Source organism: Grampus griseus (genome assembly GCF_964374135.1).
Source record: "Grampus griseus genome assembly, chromosome: 19".
NCBI classification, from domain to species: Eukaryota; Metazoa; Chordata; class Mammalia; order Artiodactyla; family Delphinidae; genus Grampus; species Grampus griseus.
The window spans coordinates 6,296,776-6,313,164 of record NC_139013.1 but is presented as its reverse complement, the minus strand read 5'-3'; the positions used below and the strand labels follow the sequence as shown (position 1 = coordinate 6,313,164).

The 16,389-nt window shown below is 58.0% G+C and overlaps 1 protein-coding gene across 2 annotated transcripts in view; it reads right to left on the bottom strand.

The window, feature by feature from the left end:
- The window catches only part of SHANK1 (SH3 and multiple ankyrin repeat domains 1), a gene marked incomplete at both ends in the record, with an annotated part of 42,894 nt that overhangs the window by 18,322 nt on the left and 8,183 nt on the right, over nucleotides 1-16,389 (bottom strand). For both annotated transcript variants that reach the window (XM_082676797.1, XM_082676798.1), the window contains 8 exons: nucleotides 53-135; nucleotides 7,676-7,702; nucleotides 8,169-8,244; nucleotides 8,423-8,536; nucleotides 12,305-12,498; nucleotides 13,378-13,708; nucleotides 13,959-14,025; nucleotides 14,266-14,343. In XM_082676797.1, coding sequence (XP_082532923.1) covers nucleotides 53-135; nucleotides 7,676-7,702; nucleotides 8,169-8,244; nucleotides 8,423-8,536; nucleotides 12,305-12,498; nucleotides 13,378-13,708; nucleotides 13,959-14,025; nucleotides 14,266-14,343 — 970 coding nt within the window. The remainder of the gene's footprint in view (nucleotides 1-52; nucleotides 136-7,675; nucleotides 7,703-8,168; nucleotides 8,245-8,422; nucleotides 8,537-12,304; nucleotides 12,499-13,377; nucleotides 13,709-13,958; nucleotides 14,026-14,265; nucleotides 14,344-16,389) is intronic.

The following is a 16,389-nucleotide window of genomic DNA, read 5'->3' as shown; positions in this document are numbered from 1 at the left end:
CCCCCCTGGGTCAGAGAGCCCTTCCCCCGTCCCCTCCCCGGCCGCCACTCACCCTTGGCCCCCCGGAGCACGAACCCAAACCCCTCACTGTCCTTCTTCTGCAGCAGAACTGTCTTCTCCTTGATGATGTAATCACTGGCGGGGAGGGTGGGGGAGGGGCAGGGGTGGGGCGGGTGGAAAAGGGATCATGAGACCCAGAGCCCGTGCCCCACCAGCCACCTGGTGACCTGAGCCCAAGCTCCAGAACCAGTCATCCCCGCTCCGAGGAGCTGCCTCACCCACTCCACGTGTGTATGCTCGCAGCAGCCCTGACGAGCCTCCCCCTCAGAGCCCAGAGCGCTCGCTCTCCCACTCAGTCTTTCCTCATTCATCCATCCGTGCTTCCATCCACCCATCCATTCAGCAAAGCACAGTGTGAGGAACGGGGAGCTAAGCTGCCGGATCAACGGACAGCCTGGCTGGAGGCCCTGCTGGCCACTTTCCGTCTGTGACCTTGAGCCCACGCCTTCAACCTTTGTGGCCTCAGTTTCCTCATCTATAATGCGGGGCAATAACAGGCTCCACCTGATGGGGTCGCTGTGGAAGTTCCCTATATATAGTACACATAGTATTCGGCACAGGGCTGGGTACCGTAGCACATGCGCAATAGAATTCATGCGCTGTCTTCGTTCGGTCAAGTCTTTTGGTCTAGAGGACACGTGTACTCGGATAATACCTCTCCCAGCTCCTTGACCATATGTATGCTACAGTACCAACTCCCCAGGTCCCCACACGTATTGTAAAACTGCTTATTCAGCAGCGTCCAATATGGTGCCCACTAGCTGCCTGTGTCTATTCATATGCAAATTAATTAAAAATTAAAGTGAAGAATTCAGTTCCTCAGTCTCACTAGCCACGTTTCCAAGTGGCTGGCAGCCACATGCGGCTAGTGGCTACCACGCTGGACAGCACAGATACAGAACATCTCCATCGCCGCAGAAAATTCTAGCGGACAGCGCTGACATCTACTTCCCGGTATATCTCAGATGTACCTCTTTCATGCAGTCGGTAGATTCTAGCAAAATGCAAACTGCGTGTGAATATGTGGATGGTCCCCAGGAAGGCCACCAGAGCCCACCAGCACATTTAGGCAAGGCTCACATACGCAGCAAAGTTCAGTTAAACGCAAAACTATTCCGTGTATCTCCACAGCCGCCCGGGGCTCACTCAGATACCAGCCCCAAACCCTAGACGTCACCACTGCGTACATCAGGATTACACATCCATTCCATTCCAGGCACCCCAGTACACAGCAGGAATACCCAGACGCCCTGGCTCCAGGCGCCTCAGAATACCCACAATCACCCCCACCCCAGAGCCACCCGAACACGTGCCTCGCTGCGTCTTGCAGTCAGGTCAGAAACCCGGCCCAGCACACACACAGACCCCCTCATCGTACCCCGGTAATATCCGCGGGCCCTAACACACTCCAATCACAGCCAAGCACGCTCCCTGCGCACTCCGATTACCTACCCCCAGAGACCTGGCAGAACAGCCCTCCACGAATACTCCAGTATATTTCAGTAACACCCCGCCACACCCCAGTATGCTCCACTAATAACTCCCCTTCACTTTGATCTCGGTGTGTTCCCATAACACGCCCCCTGAACATAAACCAGCACACGCCAACAAAACGTAAGGTGCTCCTACTGTACTTCCGTGCCACCCTCCCTCCACACACACAAGCACGCCGGATACTCCCACGACCCCCCCTGACATCCACTGTCAAATCCATACGGCGGTACCGTAGGGACGGTGTTCTGCACATCCCTGCTCCCACCCTCCTCGTTATAACCTGGTGGGTCCAACAGCAGGCATGCACATGTAGACACAGCCCACAACTGCCCTTGCTCAAGGTTCACGATGGTCCAGTAAACCCGTCTACACCATACCCGCTATGTCTTTCTGACCTTATATTCAACCCAGGGACCAGCCACCTTTGTAGCTGGGTAGAGGGGATGTTGGAAGAGAAGGAGGGAAGGGGTTGAAAGGGACGGGGGAGGGGAGGGGAGGAAAGAGGCAAAGAAGCCTCCAGGAGCGAGTGGACAGGGCTGACAGGAATTGGTTGAGAAGTCAGAGCTACCTACTCCTGACCATGAACGCTGTGGCATCCTTGTCCCCACCTCGGTGCCCACGGCGTAACCTGACATGCTCCTTCGAGCCCTCGTATCCTTGCTACCCCCATAGCCCTTCCAGATCTCCAGGGCCCCCCCAGTGGCCAGTAATGCTCTTCAGATCCCCTTTAGTCCTCACTTACAGCAGTTTCGCTTGCCTTCATGCATGCCACAAACCCCTGCTTTCCCCCCAATTTTCCCCTGCCCCTGGAATCTCTCACCCACACATTCTCCTCACACTTCATACATAAGCCTTCCCCAAACATCCCATCCCCCGATACAATTCAACAAAACTCCCATATCCTTTAGATGCCAAGAAGAAGCACTTGCTATGTGTGAGGCAGTATTTGAAACCCCTCATGGGTAAATGACTTAATTGTCTCCCACAGTCAGCCTCTAGGTAGCTGTGTGTACCATTTCCACTTTACAAGTGAGGAAACGGAAGCACAGAAAGGTTAAGCAACTTGCCTGAGCTCACACAGCCAACAAAAGTCTTCAACAATTCCCCAGAAAATACCTGGGTCACTCAGTAGTAATACGCTCCACTCCACGGCACCCAGATACCCCAGCACAGAGACATCTGTCCCCAATTCACCATGCACGTGCCCCTCCAGTGCCTGAAATTTATCCCAGGCTATGCCAGTAACACAACAAGGAGTAACATCTATTGAACCACTGCTGAATGCCAGATGGCGTTCCAAGCACTTTGCATTTATTTATTCACTCAGTCCTTACAACACCCCTGGGAGGTGTTGACTGTTATCATTCGCGTTTTATAGATGAGGAAACTGAGGCACGGAGAAATAACTTGCTCAAGTTCGCACCACCAGAAAAATGTCAAAGCTGAGATTTTAATTCCCCGCAGGCAACCCATATACCCCGATAATATCCAAACACCCCCTGACCATCGAAGCACCCCCTCTGTCCTACCCTCTCAAGTCTCCCCACCCTGGGCATATGCCTCTCTCCTTCCCACGAATTTCTCACACAAGTCCCAGCTCTGTGTGGTGTCTCTCATCCACCACATTCTTCTTGAGCTGCCTAATGGCCCCCTTGTCCTCACAGATTCCTGCAACTCTGTACTCCTTCTCCCCCACTCCTGTGTATGCCCCCACCTCGCTCTGCACCCCGATCCCCCCTCCTCCAAACCAGCTGGAAGCTCCACAGGACCCTAACCCACCCCCCATCAGCCCTCATTCCACAAGCCCTCATCACACCCCACGGGGCCCTCCCTCCACCTCCAAATTGCCCTCACACACCCCACATCCTCTTTCCCAAAGTGTCTTCCATTGATTTCTGTGACCTCCTGGGCCAGGCCACCTCCTCTCAGGCCACCTCTCCCCCTCCTTTGCCCTCCTCCCTCCCACATCCTCTCGAGCCTCTGTGCAGAACCTCCACTGTGTCCCCTACAGCATCCTAGGTTTCCTCCATACTCCCCAGTCCCCCCCCCTTCCATTCTCATCCGTGGAAGCCTCCTCCTACTTTTACATCCTCAATTCACTTCATCACACACCCTTCCTTCCGCCTCCTTTTACTTGCAGCTGCATTTCGTTTACATTCCCTGCATCCTGTCTGTGCTCTCCCTAAACTGCCTAAATCCGCACCCCCAAATTCTCTTCACACTTCCTGCATTGCCTCCTTACCCCATTTCTCCGCACACTCTACACCCGCTCTATGCTCTGGTGTTCCCCATTTCCCCCCACTTCAGTGTCCCCCCGCCGCCGTTCCATTCTCATCCTGTCAGCCTCCTACCCAGACCCTCTAACCCCACCCCTGCCCTAGTGTTCGCTACCCACGCAGCACCCCATTCATGCGCCGTACTGCTGACTACCTGCCCTGCAGGAGCGCGCACAATGCTCTCCCCCAAGCCATCCCTCGGCGACCCTGAGCGGCCTCTGGAGCTCAGCGGCCAGCTCTTGTTCACCAGATCCCACACACAGAGACTGCAGCAGCATCGACTCCCTCCACCCCCACCCTGAAGGTCCCTCTCACACACCCAGCATCCCACAGCCCAGAGCCTGCTGCTGTACATAGCGCCCCCCTCTGGTACTCAGCCCCTCCCCGCGTACCATCTCCACCGGCCTCTCCAGGGCCTGCACACGGGCCCCCACGCGGGGAAGCCAGCCCCCTCCCATGCTGAGAAGCGGCACACACAGGCAGATGCAGCTCCCGGTGCAGAAGCTCAGCCGTGTCTCAGCACACGTGCCCCACACAGGCATAGACCCTCAGGGGGCAGGGAGAGGGGCGCATGGGGATGGAGACACACGGAGTCACTGGTGAAGGGGGGGAGCTGTCGGGGAGAGGACAGGCCTGGCAAAGGAGGGTGGGTGTTGGGAAACATAGCCGCAGTCCCTGGGACAGACCCCCCCCCAAACACACACAAACACACACGAGTCCCTAGACAGCCTTGCTATCGCTCCAAGTCACACACAGTGACAGACGCCGTCAAACACGGACACCCAGATAGACACAGTTGGGGGGTGGGCTGGGAGCCCACCATCTCTCCATTCCTCTCTCTCTCTCTCTCTCTCTCTCTCTCTCACACACACACACACACACACACACACACACAGGGCTGCAGGCAGGCACACACGCACGCACACCAACACAGCCACAGGGACACACGCACAGTCTCACAGTGACACGCAGCGGAAAAAGAGGAGGGGAGGGGAGGGGAGGCCGGGGGCGGGATGCGTGTGTGATGGGGGGGGAATGACTGTGAATGGGAGAGAGGGGTATGAATGGGGGGACTTGCCAACTCCTTGAAGGGGTGTGGGGATACAGGAATCAGAGAAACGCGGGCCTGGGGTGTAGGTGCCTGAGCGGAGGGCTCCAGAATGGGGGCGCTAAGGGTGGCAGGAAGGACAAGTGGGGCCCGAAACCCGGAGTGGAGTCCGTTTGGAGGGCCTCCCTTGGAGGAAGGTCTTGGAGGAAGAGCTGAAGGGGGCCTGGAAGGGCCTGCGAGGGGCCTGGAGAGTGTGTGTGTGTGTGTGTGTGTGTGTGTGTGTGTGTGTGTGTGTGTGTGTGTGTGTGTGTGTGTGTGTGTTGCGGGGTGCTCGGCGAGAGAGGCCCAGGGAGGGGGATGAGAAAAAGAAGGGTAGAGACAAGGGGGCCGGAAAGGCTTTAGTGCTGAGAGAAGGTTAGGGGAGAAGGGCGGAGGGGGCGGCTTGGGGGCGGGGGAGGAGTCCCAGGGATGGGGGATTAGCGGCTGGGGGAGGGTCGTCACAGCGGGTTGGGGCCTCCTGGTCGGGCCGCGGAGAAAAGGGGCGGCGCGCTCCGTTACCTGTAGATATACCAGACGCTGCGCCGCCGGGGCCCCAGGGCCGGCCAGCTGGAGGAGAGCGCGGGGGGCGGCTGCGGCAGGGAGCCCCCACCGGGGCGGCCCCCGAGACCCCCGGCGCCGCCGCCCGCAGACAAAGCCATCGCCGCCGCGGCCCCGGCCCCGGGCCCGGTCCCGGTGCCGGCCGCCCCCGCCGCCGCCGCCGCCGCCGCGTCCCCGTCCCCGCTCGGCCGAACCCCCGTGTCCGGGCCCCCAGGCCCCGCCTCATGCTGACCCGCGCCGAGAGGGGGGAGGGGGAGGGGGCGCGCACCCTCCCGCGGGAGGGAGGGCAGGGCCGGGGGCTCACATGCCGGGGGGCGCGGGGGCGCGGGGCGCGGGGTCGGGCCGCGGCGGGAGCGAGAGGACCGCGGACGGCGCCGGCTTCAGCACCGCGGACAGCTCCGGAGGCGGGCGGCGGGCGCGAGGCTTAACCCCTTGCCGTCCTGCGCCGGGCGGTGGAGGGGGCCGGGCAGGGGGGAGGGGAACGTGGGGGCCCCCTTGGCGGGAGAAGGGGGAGGGGCGAGGCGCGGGGGGGAGGAGAAGGGGGAGGCACTTCCGGTCTGGCCCTCCCCCTTAACCCTCCCCCCTCCAGAGCCCTCCCGCGCAGGTGCAGAACGAGGGAGAGGGGGGAGAGGGACGCACAACATCACACAAGATGCCTCGCAACCGCGTGCAGGGACGCGCGGACCAAGCCCCACTTCCCAAGCAGGGACAACACGGTGAGGGGGACTCCAGGAGGGGACACACAGCCCCCCACCGCAGACAGACACACAGTGCACCCCAACACAGTCTGGAAGGGCCGGAAAGGGAAGGCCAGGACGTTCAGACTGGGCGCCAGAGCAGTGAGAGACACCCCTCCCCCCAAAGAAGTCCAGGCGGAGGGACATCCACAGTCCACGGCTCACACGAGAGCCGCAGACCCCCAGGGAGAGGAGAGAGGGCAGCACAGGCTAGGAGGACTGTACAGCTCCAGCTGGGACGCGGGGTCACAACACAGGCCAGGGCACCCCAGACAGGGGGCCGGAGAGCAGGGGGGGAGGCAGGAGAAGGAGAAGCTCAGACACGCCGCAAACACAGCAGCACATGCCAGCGGGCACGAGAGTGGAGGAGAGAGAAGAAAATGCACTTGACGAGACAGAGCTAGAGAGAGGAGAAGGAAGTAGCTGAGGGCAAGAGGGACCACCCCCATCCAGCTGTAGAGCAAGCGACCCCCAAACCGAAGCCAAGAGGAGACCCAGAGAGACACTGACAGAGACAAGAAGCAGAGGCTGATGGGAGACTCCGGGTGGGGTGGGGACCTCGATACTCACCCAGTGCCCAGAGCCGGAGACGTGCCAGGCGAACACGCACAATGGTCAAGCGCCTCGGACACTTGGGGCGCAGGGTGGGACCCCAGTCCCGCCCTCTCTTCTCATATTGTCATTTCTCCCTCCCCCCCAACATCCATCCCCACTGGCCAGAACACAGACACATAGGTTTGGACACATTTAATGGAAGGATGCTATGAACAAGGAGACCCTTCCCTGGATTAGGGGGAGGGGTGGGGGAGGGGAGGATTCATCTTTCAGATGCCCAGTTACGACCATCCCTCCCCCACAGCCTTGCCCTTCTGGAAGCTCAAGCCCTGGAGTCCTCCCCTCTTCTGCCCTCCCCTCCCCCAACACCCCAGGTCCTGAATTCCAGATCAGACAGGTGCAAATGCATGCACACGACTTTATCTGTTAATGCGCACACACAGTGACATGCATGAAGAGGGACAGGCATGTGCAGAGAGCCCCCTGTCCACATGTGGTAAGCAGGACATTGCTGGAAACACTGGCCCTCATTCTCAGACACACAGATTCAGGGAGATGTGCAGAGCCAGCCGCACGATTAGCCACAATCGTGCCCCCGTAAATGACAGCCACAAACGCGCCCATCTATACAGAGCAGGACAGACCCTCTCGCTGTCACGGGCATATGTGCAAGGCTAGACATCTAGGGGCCTCCAGCCACACATGCACACAGACACGTGTCATGCACACCTACAGAGACACACGGGCAAGAACACACTTGGGAAATCCGTACAAGGATGCTCGTCTGTGTAAGACGTTCACTCACAGGGAAACTTCAGCTCCGGTGGTGCACACACACATCCACACAACCCCCAGGCACCCCTTCCTTCCCGTTCCTAACCCCACCCCCCCTTCCCCTCCCCTCTCACCTCCCTGGGCCAATCCCATCCATTAAGCTTCAGAAGCAAGTCAGCCAGCAGCCAGGGAGGGGAAAGGTGTCAGTGTGCCTTCTCCCCGCCCCCACCCCGCCTGGCCCAGCTCTGCCCGCCCCCCTCCCTACGCCAGCACAGGATGCAGACACTTCTGCTGCACAGGACTGCACAGAGATGTGGCACATAAAGGAGACCAGAGCCTCCAGCCAGCCATACACACGAGCTCCCTAGCCCCCCAGGCGTCCCCACCTCGCCCCGATCCATTTCATTGGTCTCTGGCTACACCAGAGCTGGGCAGTCTCGGTGGCTGCCAGGGACGGTTTGGGATTGGGCTATGTAGTCTGAAGCTAAGTCTGCCTTCCCCCACCCCTGGATCAAACTTCAGAGGGAACAGATGAGAAAGGGGGCTTCGAGGCGGTGGAACTATTTAAAAGGTGGAGTGTAAGGGAGTGGGGGTTGGGGGGGCGCCCGAGGGTGTAAGGACATTTACCTTGGGGCATCAAAGCTGTCGTAGGAGCCCACGGTATAATGCCGGAATAGTCTCTTTGCCTTGTCACTTCGGCTTTCTGCAGGGGGACAAAGGATGACCTTGGACCTGCACTCTGGAAACCATGGGCCCACCCCCTGGGGTCCTGGCCCAAGCCTTCCCATCTACCTCCCAGCACCCCACCCCCATCAGGAGGGGGAAGGGAAGGGACATGAGAACCTAGAGTAAATCGGGGACAATTGGGGGTTCCTCGTTACCTTGCTTTGCCTCCTGGGAGCGGTTGGCCACCTCTTCCAGGCAGTCAGAGGGGAACCAGCCGATGCGACCTTTGACCTGGCCTTCCCAGAAGCCTCCTTCCCCGATGCTAAGCACTAGATGGGGAGCAGGGACATAGAAACATTTCTCATTTCTGTGCTGCCCACACCCCCACCCGCTCCCAACACTTGATGCACAGCATTTCCAGAACTCTCAGCACCTAGCACAGAACCTGGCCCAAGGGCATCCTTAATAAATGTCCAAGGAAGGGGGAGATGCAAATCATGTCGCTTCTGCATACTAGCTTCCTGGACCCAGTGGGGACATCAAAATGGCACTGGGGAAAGGGCTGTGTCCCATGACGTCATCCTTGGAGGCTAGGGACACGTCCACAACTGGTTCTCATCTCCCCTGGTGACCAGTCACAACTCAGTTATTCCAAAATTTCCCTAAACCCTCCTCGGCTCCTAGGTCAAGTTCTACACCCCCATCACTGCCCCTGCCGCCTCCTGCAGCCTCCTTGCCACTTAATCTTCTGTCATCTGTTCCCAGACCCCTCCTTCCATTTCTCTTTGCTTCCCCTGGCTCTAGAAGGGACAGTAGAGTCACCTCTTTCCTTCTGTCCACCGCTCGTTACTGGAGGCCACTTCCTGCCACCCTCACCCCTTAACCATCAAGCACACGTTGACCGACAGCAAAGATGGGCAGCAGGGGCAGCTAATGTTTATCCAGCTCTCACTCGGGGCCAGGAGCCTAAGTGTGGGGGGGAACACTTTCATTCACCCCATTTTACTGGTGGAGAAACTGAGGCTCAGAGAGCTGAGGTCAACTGCTCAAGGTTCTGCAGCGTGCAGTCGACAGAGCCTGGATTTGAACACGGCGCTGTTTCCAGAGCGGATATTTTTAGTCATTCATGTTTTGCTACCTCTCTGTTCCAGCACTTCGCTGCTGCTGTTTCTATGATGATGAGGGCGACAGCAACAAGCCCGAAGTCATCCGTCTCTCCAGCATCTTTCACAGCTCTGTTCCCACTCGGCCCTTCACATCCTTTGCTCACTTCATCCTTACACCTACCTGCTAGGTAACAACTGATTTCCCACTTCAAAGATGAACTTGAAGCTAGAGCATAACGACCTCTTGCCCAGGGATGGCTCAAGCCACGCTAGGATTGGGGTTGGGGCCATCTGACGCTTTTCCCTGCACAAAACACCTCCTCTGAGAGGGTCTGGGGAAACCACATGGAGGAGATGCTCAAGGTCATGGAAGGGACCAGGAGATGTGTGTCAAGGCGTCTGGGTTCTGGGCTAGCTCTGCCACGTCTGGCTGGGTGGTCTTGGAATCAATCATTTGTTCACTGAACAAATACGTATTTAGTGCCAGTCAGCTAGGAACTGGGTGGGGCTGTTGGACACACTAAATGTGGTTCCTGCCCTCACGGAGCTTCCAGACTGGCAGTCATTAGAGGTATAACTCTCCAAGTGACCCCATGATTGGAAATTGAGGTCGACGCTTGAGGGACAAAGGAAAGGGTATTTGGAGAAAGGCCAGATGGGAGTATATAAATCCGACGGCAAAGGGGGACCACGAAGGTGTCTCAGAGGATGTGACATATAGGCTGAGACCTGAAGGATGCTAGGAGTGGAGGAGGCAATGAGAGGAAGGAAAGGTTTTCCAGGCAGAAGTAACAGCATGTGCAAAGGGTTCGTTGTGGAAAAGGACTTGGGGGACTTCCCTGGTGGCGCAGTGGTTGAGAGTCCGCCTGCCAATGCAGAGGACACGGTTTCGAGCCCTGGTCTGGGAAGATCCCACATGCCTCGGAACAGCTGAGCCCGTGCACCACAACTACTGAGCCTGCACTCTAGAACCCGCGAGCCACAACTACTGAGCCTGCACGCCACAACTACTGAAGCCCGCGCACCTAGAGCTCGTGCTCCGCAACAAGAGAGGCCACCGCAGTGAGAAGCCCGCGCACCTCAGCGAAGAGTGTCCCCTGCTCGCTGCAACTAGAGGAAGCCTGTGTGTAGCAACAAAGACCCAACACAGCCAAAAATAAATAATAAATAAAATAAATAAACTGAAAAAAAAAAAAAGGACTTGGGGCATCTGAGGAATGGAGAGGAGGATGTGGTCCCTGGAACCCTGTGGGTGAAAGAAAGAGTAGGAAGAGGTGAGGTTGGTGGGCGGGCAGAGGAGGGGTTCGCAGGCCAGGCTAAGGCGCTAGGCTTTGGTCCTGAGAGCAGAGGGAACCTGCTACCTTGTCGGGCTGCGGCAAAGCTCAGTGACATTGTGGATGTGGCTGTGCTTTGAGGCAATTAAGCATATTTTAATGAATGGAAAGGATATAAAAACAGGGAAGTGTGTAGAATTGCTGGGCTTGACATTCAGAAAGACACATGGAAGATACAGCCCATGGCCCTCTGCCTGTGCAAAGGTCCCTCACACTTGGCCTCAGCTTCCCTTTCTTCTTTTGCATCCTTCAAAGCACAGACCCGACCCCACCCCCAGACCCACCCACCCACACACAAATACACACACCCATACACTCGCTCCCCAGGCTCGGTGCCTCCAGAGGCACTGCCCCAGCCCCCCCACAGTTAACTCGGGCATTTGGTCATTCATCCATTCATCCCTTCACTCAGCAGGTGTGCACTGAGGCTTCCTGTGTGCTGGGTCACAAAACTGGGCCCTGGTGACCCCACCCCTGGTGACATGTGACCTTGTCTTCGGGAACTCAGGCGATAGGGAGACAGACTACGAAAGAGATGCAGTTACACAACCTGCCTGATACTCTGATCCCCGCACATGCTTCAGGGCCCACTTAAAACTCTGTCTCCTTTGGGAGGACACCCCCCTCCCCCAGCTTCCTCGGTGCCCAGGGTCTCTCTCTTCTAAGTGCCCGTAGTGGGGGTCGCTTATGGTAATGACAGCTGGCGCTCGTTATGTGAGAATCATTGTTCTAAGGGCTTTACAAGAACTGACTCTAATCCTCCCATTGTACAGACAAGGAAACTGAGGCCCAGAGAAGTCACTCACCTGAGGTCGCCCCGCTAAGAAGTGGTGGAGCTGGGATTTGAACCCGATCAGCCTGGCTCTCAACCACTACGCTACTTGTCTCCTCTGCAAGCCTAGAATCGGGCAAAGAATTGCTTCCCCATCTCGAATTAACTACTGCAGGGCACTTCCTGTCTCCAAAGCACCACTCTGTCCAAGAACATGCGTCCACGGCCCTGCGAGGGGCGAAGTCTGCACGTGGGGGATACCGGCATGGTTTTACAGATGAAGACAGGAAAACCGAAGAGAGGCAAACGCCCATGACAGCAGCCGCTATTTAGGGAGCCCTCAGCACGGACCGGGCTGCGCACACTGGCCGTCTCATCAGAGCACGGGGAGCTAGGCACCACCCCGTGTCTCAGGTGAGAACTCCTGGCAGAGGCAGGAGGCAGAGTCGAGGCGGCGTGACCTCTCTCTCCAAACACGATAGCGGGAAAGACCCTGGGCTCAGCTTGGGGACCTCAGGCAAGTCATGTCACCCACGCGAGGCTCTGCTCCTTCAACTGTACGATGGGCTCCTGACAGCTGCCTGGAAGGGCGATCGTGAGCGAGATGGGACCTCGCAGGGGAAGCACTCCGGCCCTGCCCGCCGGCGTCAGCTTCCCACAAATGCTCATCACCCCTTTCCTGCCTGGACACCGCCTCCTGATGGCCTCATCCCAGCTACGCTCTATGCTCCTCCGAGGCGGAAGGGGCATCTAGGTGTCTCTGAGGTCTCCGGCGTTCACTGGACATTCTAGGTGCTGGAGACCTGTTTGTCAGTGACCCTTCCTGAAGGCTTAGTTCGCCTGCCTGCCCCGTGTCCACAGCCCCGCCGGGCGCTGCCCCTTTACCTTTGATCTTCTCGCCCTTGCTTAGGGAGATCTCCCCCTCGGCTTGGGCCTGGTAGGACTTCACAGCCATGAAGGAACGTCCGGGGACCGCTGAGTAGAGCTTCCGGCGTCTCCCGCGGCTGCCCAGGGAGCCCCCGGGGCCCCCGGAGCCCCCGGTGCCTCCAGCTGGCCCTTCCCGGGGTGTCCCGCTGGAGCTGCATACACAGAGGGTGTGAGAGGCAGGGGAGAGTGGAGGGAGGGGGCACCTCTGGGAGAACAGGGGTCCTTGGGTCGGGGCAGGTGGAGCATCCGAGCGGGCGGGGGTCTGAGTGCCTCTTCCAGCTCTGGAGGCCCCAGGGAAGGAGGGCACCTGGGGGGTCCAGCCCGGCTCCAGCCCTCCTTCCTGCCTCCTGGCTTCCGGCTCTGTCCCCTCCCACGGTCCTGCATGCCCTGCCTGGTGCAGCTTCCTGAAGCTGAGCTCTGACTGTGTCATCCCTGGCTCACGAGCCTTCAGCGACTCCCGGCTTCCTCCTGGGTTGAGTCCAACTCCTCTGCCTGCCATCCCTGACCCGCCATGATCTCCCTCCCGCCCACGTCCTCAGGACAGGCTGGCCAGCCACAGCACCCCCTTCCCGTCCTCCTCTAGCCAGCCTGGCCTCTTTACCCCAGGACGCCCCCTGTCCACCCTCCCCACCTCTGGTCTCATCTCCAAGCTTGGAAACCCCTCCCTGACCCCCTCGCCCAGCCCCTCTCTGTTTGGCTTCCTCTCACCTTGCCCCGTCTTTCTGTCTGTCCAACATGTCTTTTGGGCACCTCCCGCCCAGGCCCATGGAGCAGGTGCTCAGCTAAACGCTGGTGCGCTTGGACTTGGGTGCAAGACTGGGGCTCACGGTGCCCTCACTGCCTCAAGGGTTAGGAGAGGGGTCTGGTAGTCTGGGGCTGGGACCAGTGAGGTGGGTGGGTGGGGGACCAGCCATGTGTGGGACAGGAGGGAGGCAGCTGGGATGGCCCGGGGTGGGGCGCGGAGCTGTGGCTCTGACGAGGGGATCTGGCTGGGATGGGGTCTGTGGGAGCAGGGCTGAGCCCTCCCCTACCTGGGCCGTCCACGGGGCTGCCTCTTGGCCTCCTCGGGGTGCCTCCCTCGGGATGGGGAGCGGGCCCGGGCGCCCCGGGGGCTGCTGGCACTGCGGAGGGTCCCACTGCTGAGCTTGGTGCTGGGGGCCGAGGGCTGCGGCTGGCCCTGGGGCCCTGAGGTAGGGCCGGGGGCCCCGGCGGACGAGGTCCCCGGGGCGGCGAACACCATCCAGTCAGGCAGGGCCATGCTGGTATCGCTGTTGGCCCGCAGCAGCGCGGGGGGCACCGTCAGCCCCACGCCGGGGGGTCCCCGTCGCCGGGCTGCGTACTTGGGGGACTCCTGGAAGGGCACTGAGGGGGCATGGCGGCAGGAGGGCAGAGGGAGGCAGAGGCAGGTGGGGAGGGCATGCGGGTGAGAGACGGTGGGGGGGGAGCGTGAGGGGAGAAAGACAGAGATAAGAAAGAGTGGGCTGCCTGGAACCCCACCCCTGCCGCTGCTCAGGTGTATTTGATCCCATCCCGGCCCCCACATCAGGTTCACTGACTCCCCAATCCCACCACGCACCCCCAGGCCCACAGCTTCTCCCCTTAGCTCACTCACCCACGTCCTGTTCTCGATGGTTTCGGATCAGCTCCCCAAGTTCAAAGTTCCCAGCAATCACTGCCACCTGGCGGGAGGGGGTACAGGGAGCCCAGGGAGGAGAGAGAAAGAGACAGAGAGAGAGAGGAAACAGGAAACACTGTGAGATCTCTGGCCAGCTGTCCCCCCAAACCTTCACCCCAGTAACTTCGTCCTTCCTCCTCTCGCTGACCAAGTGCCTCCCTCCCAGCACCCCAAAGTCTCCCACCTTCCCTACCCCGGCTGTGTTCTTCATGCCCCCTCCCAACCAGCCCCGACAGCCCCAGACCTGGAAGGGGGTCTGGCCGCTGTTATTCTTCACGTCCTTGTCGGCTCCTCGGTAGAGAAGTACCCTAGCACACGTCTCCTGATGGTCAGGCGCACAGGGTGAAAGGGAAAAAAAAACACAGTTAAGGTCACCATGAGTGGACACAGACATTGTGCTAAGAACTTCCAGAACCATCTGATGGAAACCCGTCCCGCCCCGGACAGCAGCCGCTTGCCCTTTAAATGCGGCCGGTCCAAACTGAGAGGTGCCCGTGCATACGAAATACACACCGGACCTCACGGACTTGGCATGAAAAACGTAATTTAAACATCTCTAACATGGTTTTTCCATTTTTTCAAAAGTCCTTATTGAATTTGTTACAATATTGCTTCTGTTTTATGTTTTGGTTCCTTGGTCACAAGGCATGTGGGATCTTAGCTCCCAGACCAGGGATCGAACCCACACCCCCTGCATTGGAAGGTGAAGTCTCAGCCACTGGACCGCCAGGGACGTCCCTCTAAAAAATTTTATGCTGATTACACATTGAAAGGATAATAGTTTGGATACACTGGGTTAAATAAAATATGCACTAAAATTAACGTCACCTGTTTTTTTCCTTTTTTTTTTTTTTTTTTTTTGCGGTACGCGGGCCTCTCACTCCTTTTTTTAAAAGTGGCTCCTGAGACATTTAAAATTACACGTGTGACTCAGGTTATAGCCTATTGGACAGCGCTAACCTAAACGCTGTCCAGGGGTTTTATTATTATTATTATTTTATTGAAGTATAGTTGATTTACTATGTTGTGTTAATTACTGCTGTACAGAAAAGTGATTCAGTTCAGTTGCACACACACACACATATCCTTTTTTAAAATTATTCTTTTCCATTATAGTTTATCATAGGAGATTGACTATAGTTCTCTGTGCTATACAGTAAGACCTTGTCGTTTATCCATTTTATATATAGCAGTTTGCATCTGCTAACCCCAGCCTCCCAATCAGGGGTTCTCATCTTCAGCACTAGTGGTATTTAGGGCCCAGACAAGTCTCTGTAGCGGGGGTGGTGGTGGTGTGTGTCATCCTGCGCATCGTAGGGCTTTGAGCAGCATCCCTGGGCTCTACCACTAGATGCCAGTAGCACTCCCCTCCCCAGTCGTGACAACCAAGGATGTCTGCGGACATTGCCAGATGTCCCCTGGGAGGCAGAAGCATCCAGTCTGAGAGCCACCAATTCAAACCTCCTGGAGGGCTGACTATGTTGCCTGTCTGGTGCTCAGCACTTTCAAGGAGGTAGCCACCGAAGGGCCCAGCAATTCCAAGAGATGGAAATTATTGTCCCCATTTTACAGATGAGGAAACTAAGGCTTCAAAAGGAGCTCAAGGTCATGTGGCAGGTGACGACCAGCACTCGGATTTGAACCCAGCCTTTTCTGAGTCCCAAGCCTTTGCTCTAATCACACACTCTGCTAGACGCAGAAGGAAGGGGGCAGTGGGGCCAGGGTCGGGCAGTGGGGGAAGGGATGTCAATCACAACATGTCACTCTCTCTCACGCTGTGGGTCAGACCCAATGTCTTTGCCCTGGCCTAGGGGGCCCCTGCTGATCTGCCTGCCCTGCCCCTCCACGCCCCCCAGCCTCACCAACTTCATCTTCTACCACTTTTCCCTGCTCCCCAGGCTCCAGCCACACTGGCCTCCTTCCTCTGACAAGCACGCTCCTGCCCCAGGGCCTTTGCACCTGCTGCTTCGTCTGCTTGGAATTCTCTGCCCCTAGATCTCTGTACAGCTCACTTTCTCCCTTTCCCACTTGATTCATGTTTTTGCTCAGATGCCGCTTCTTCAGAAAAGGTCCCTCTGACTATCCTGTTGAAAATAACCCCTTGTCCGGTTCCCGGCTTTATTTTAATTTACATGATACCTGCTATGTGCCGGGCATTCTTCTAAGCCAGAATTAACTCATCTTCTCATAACACTGCCGCCCTGAAACTATATTTCTATGTTATTCGTCTCTAGCATCTCTCCCCCACTACAATGTCCGCCACCACCTGGCACAGTGCTTGGCCCGTAAGAGCCGTTCGATAAACACTTGCTGGATGAGGGGATGTCCTCTCCCTTCATCTTGGCCTGGCCAGATGCAACCTGGCCCC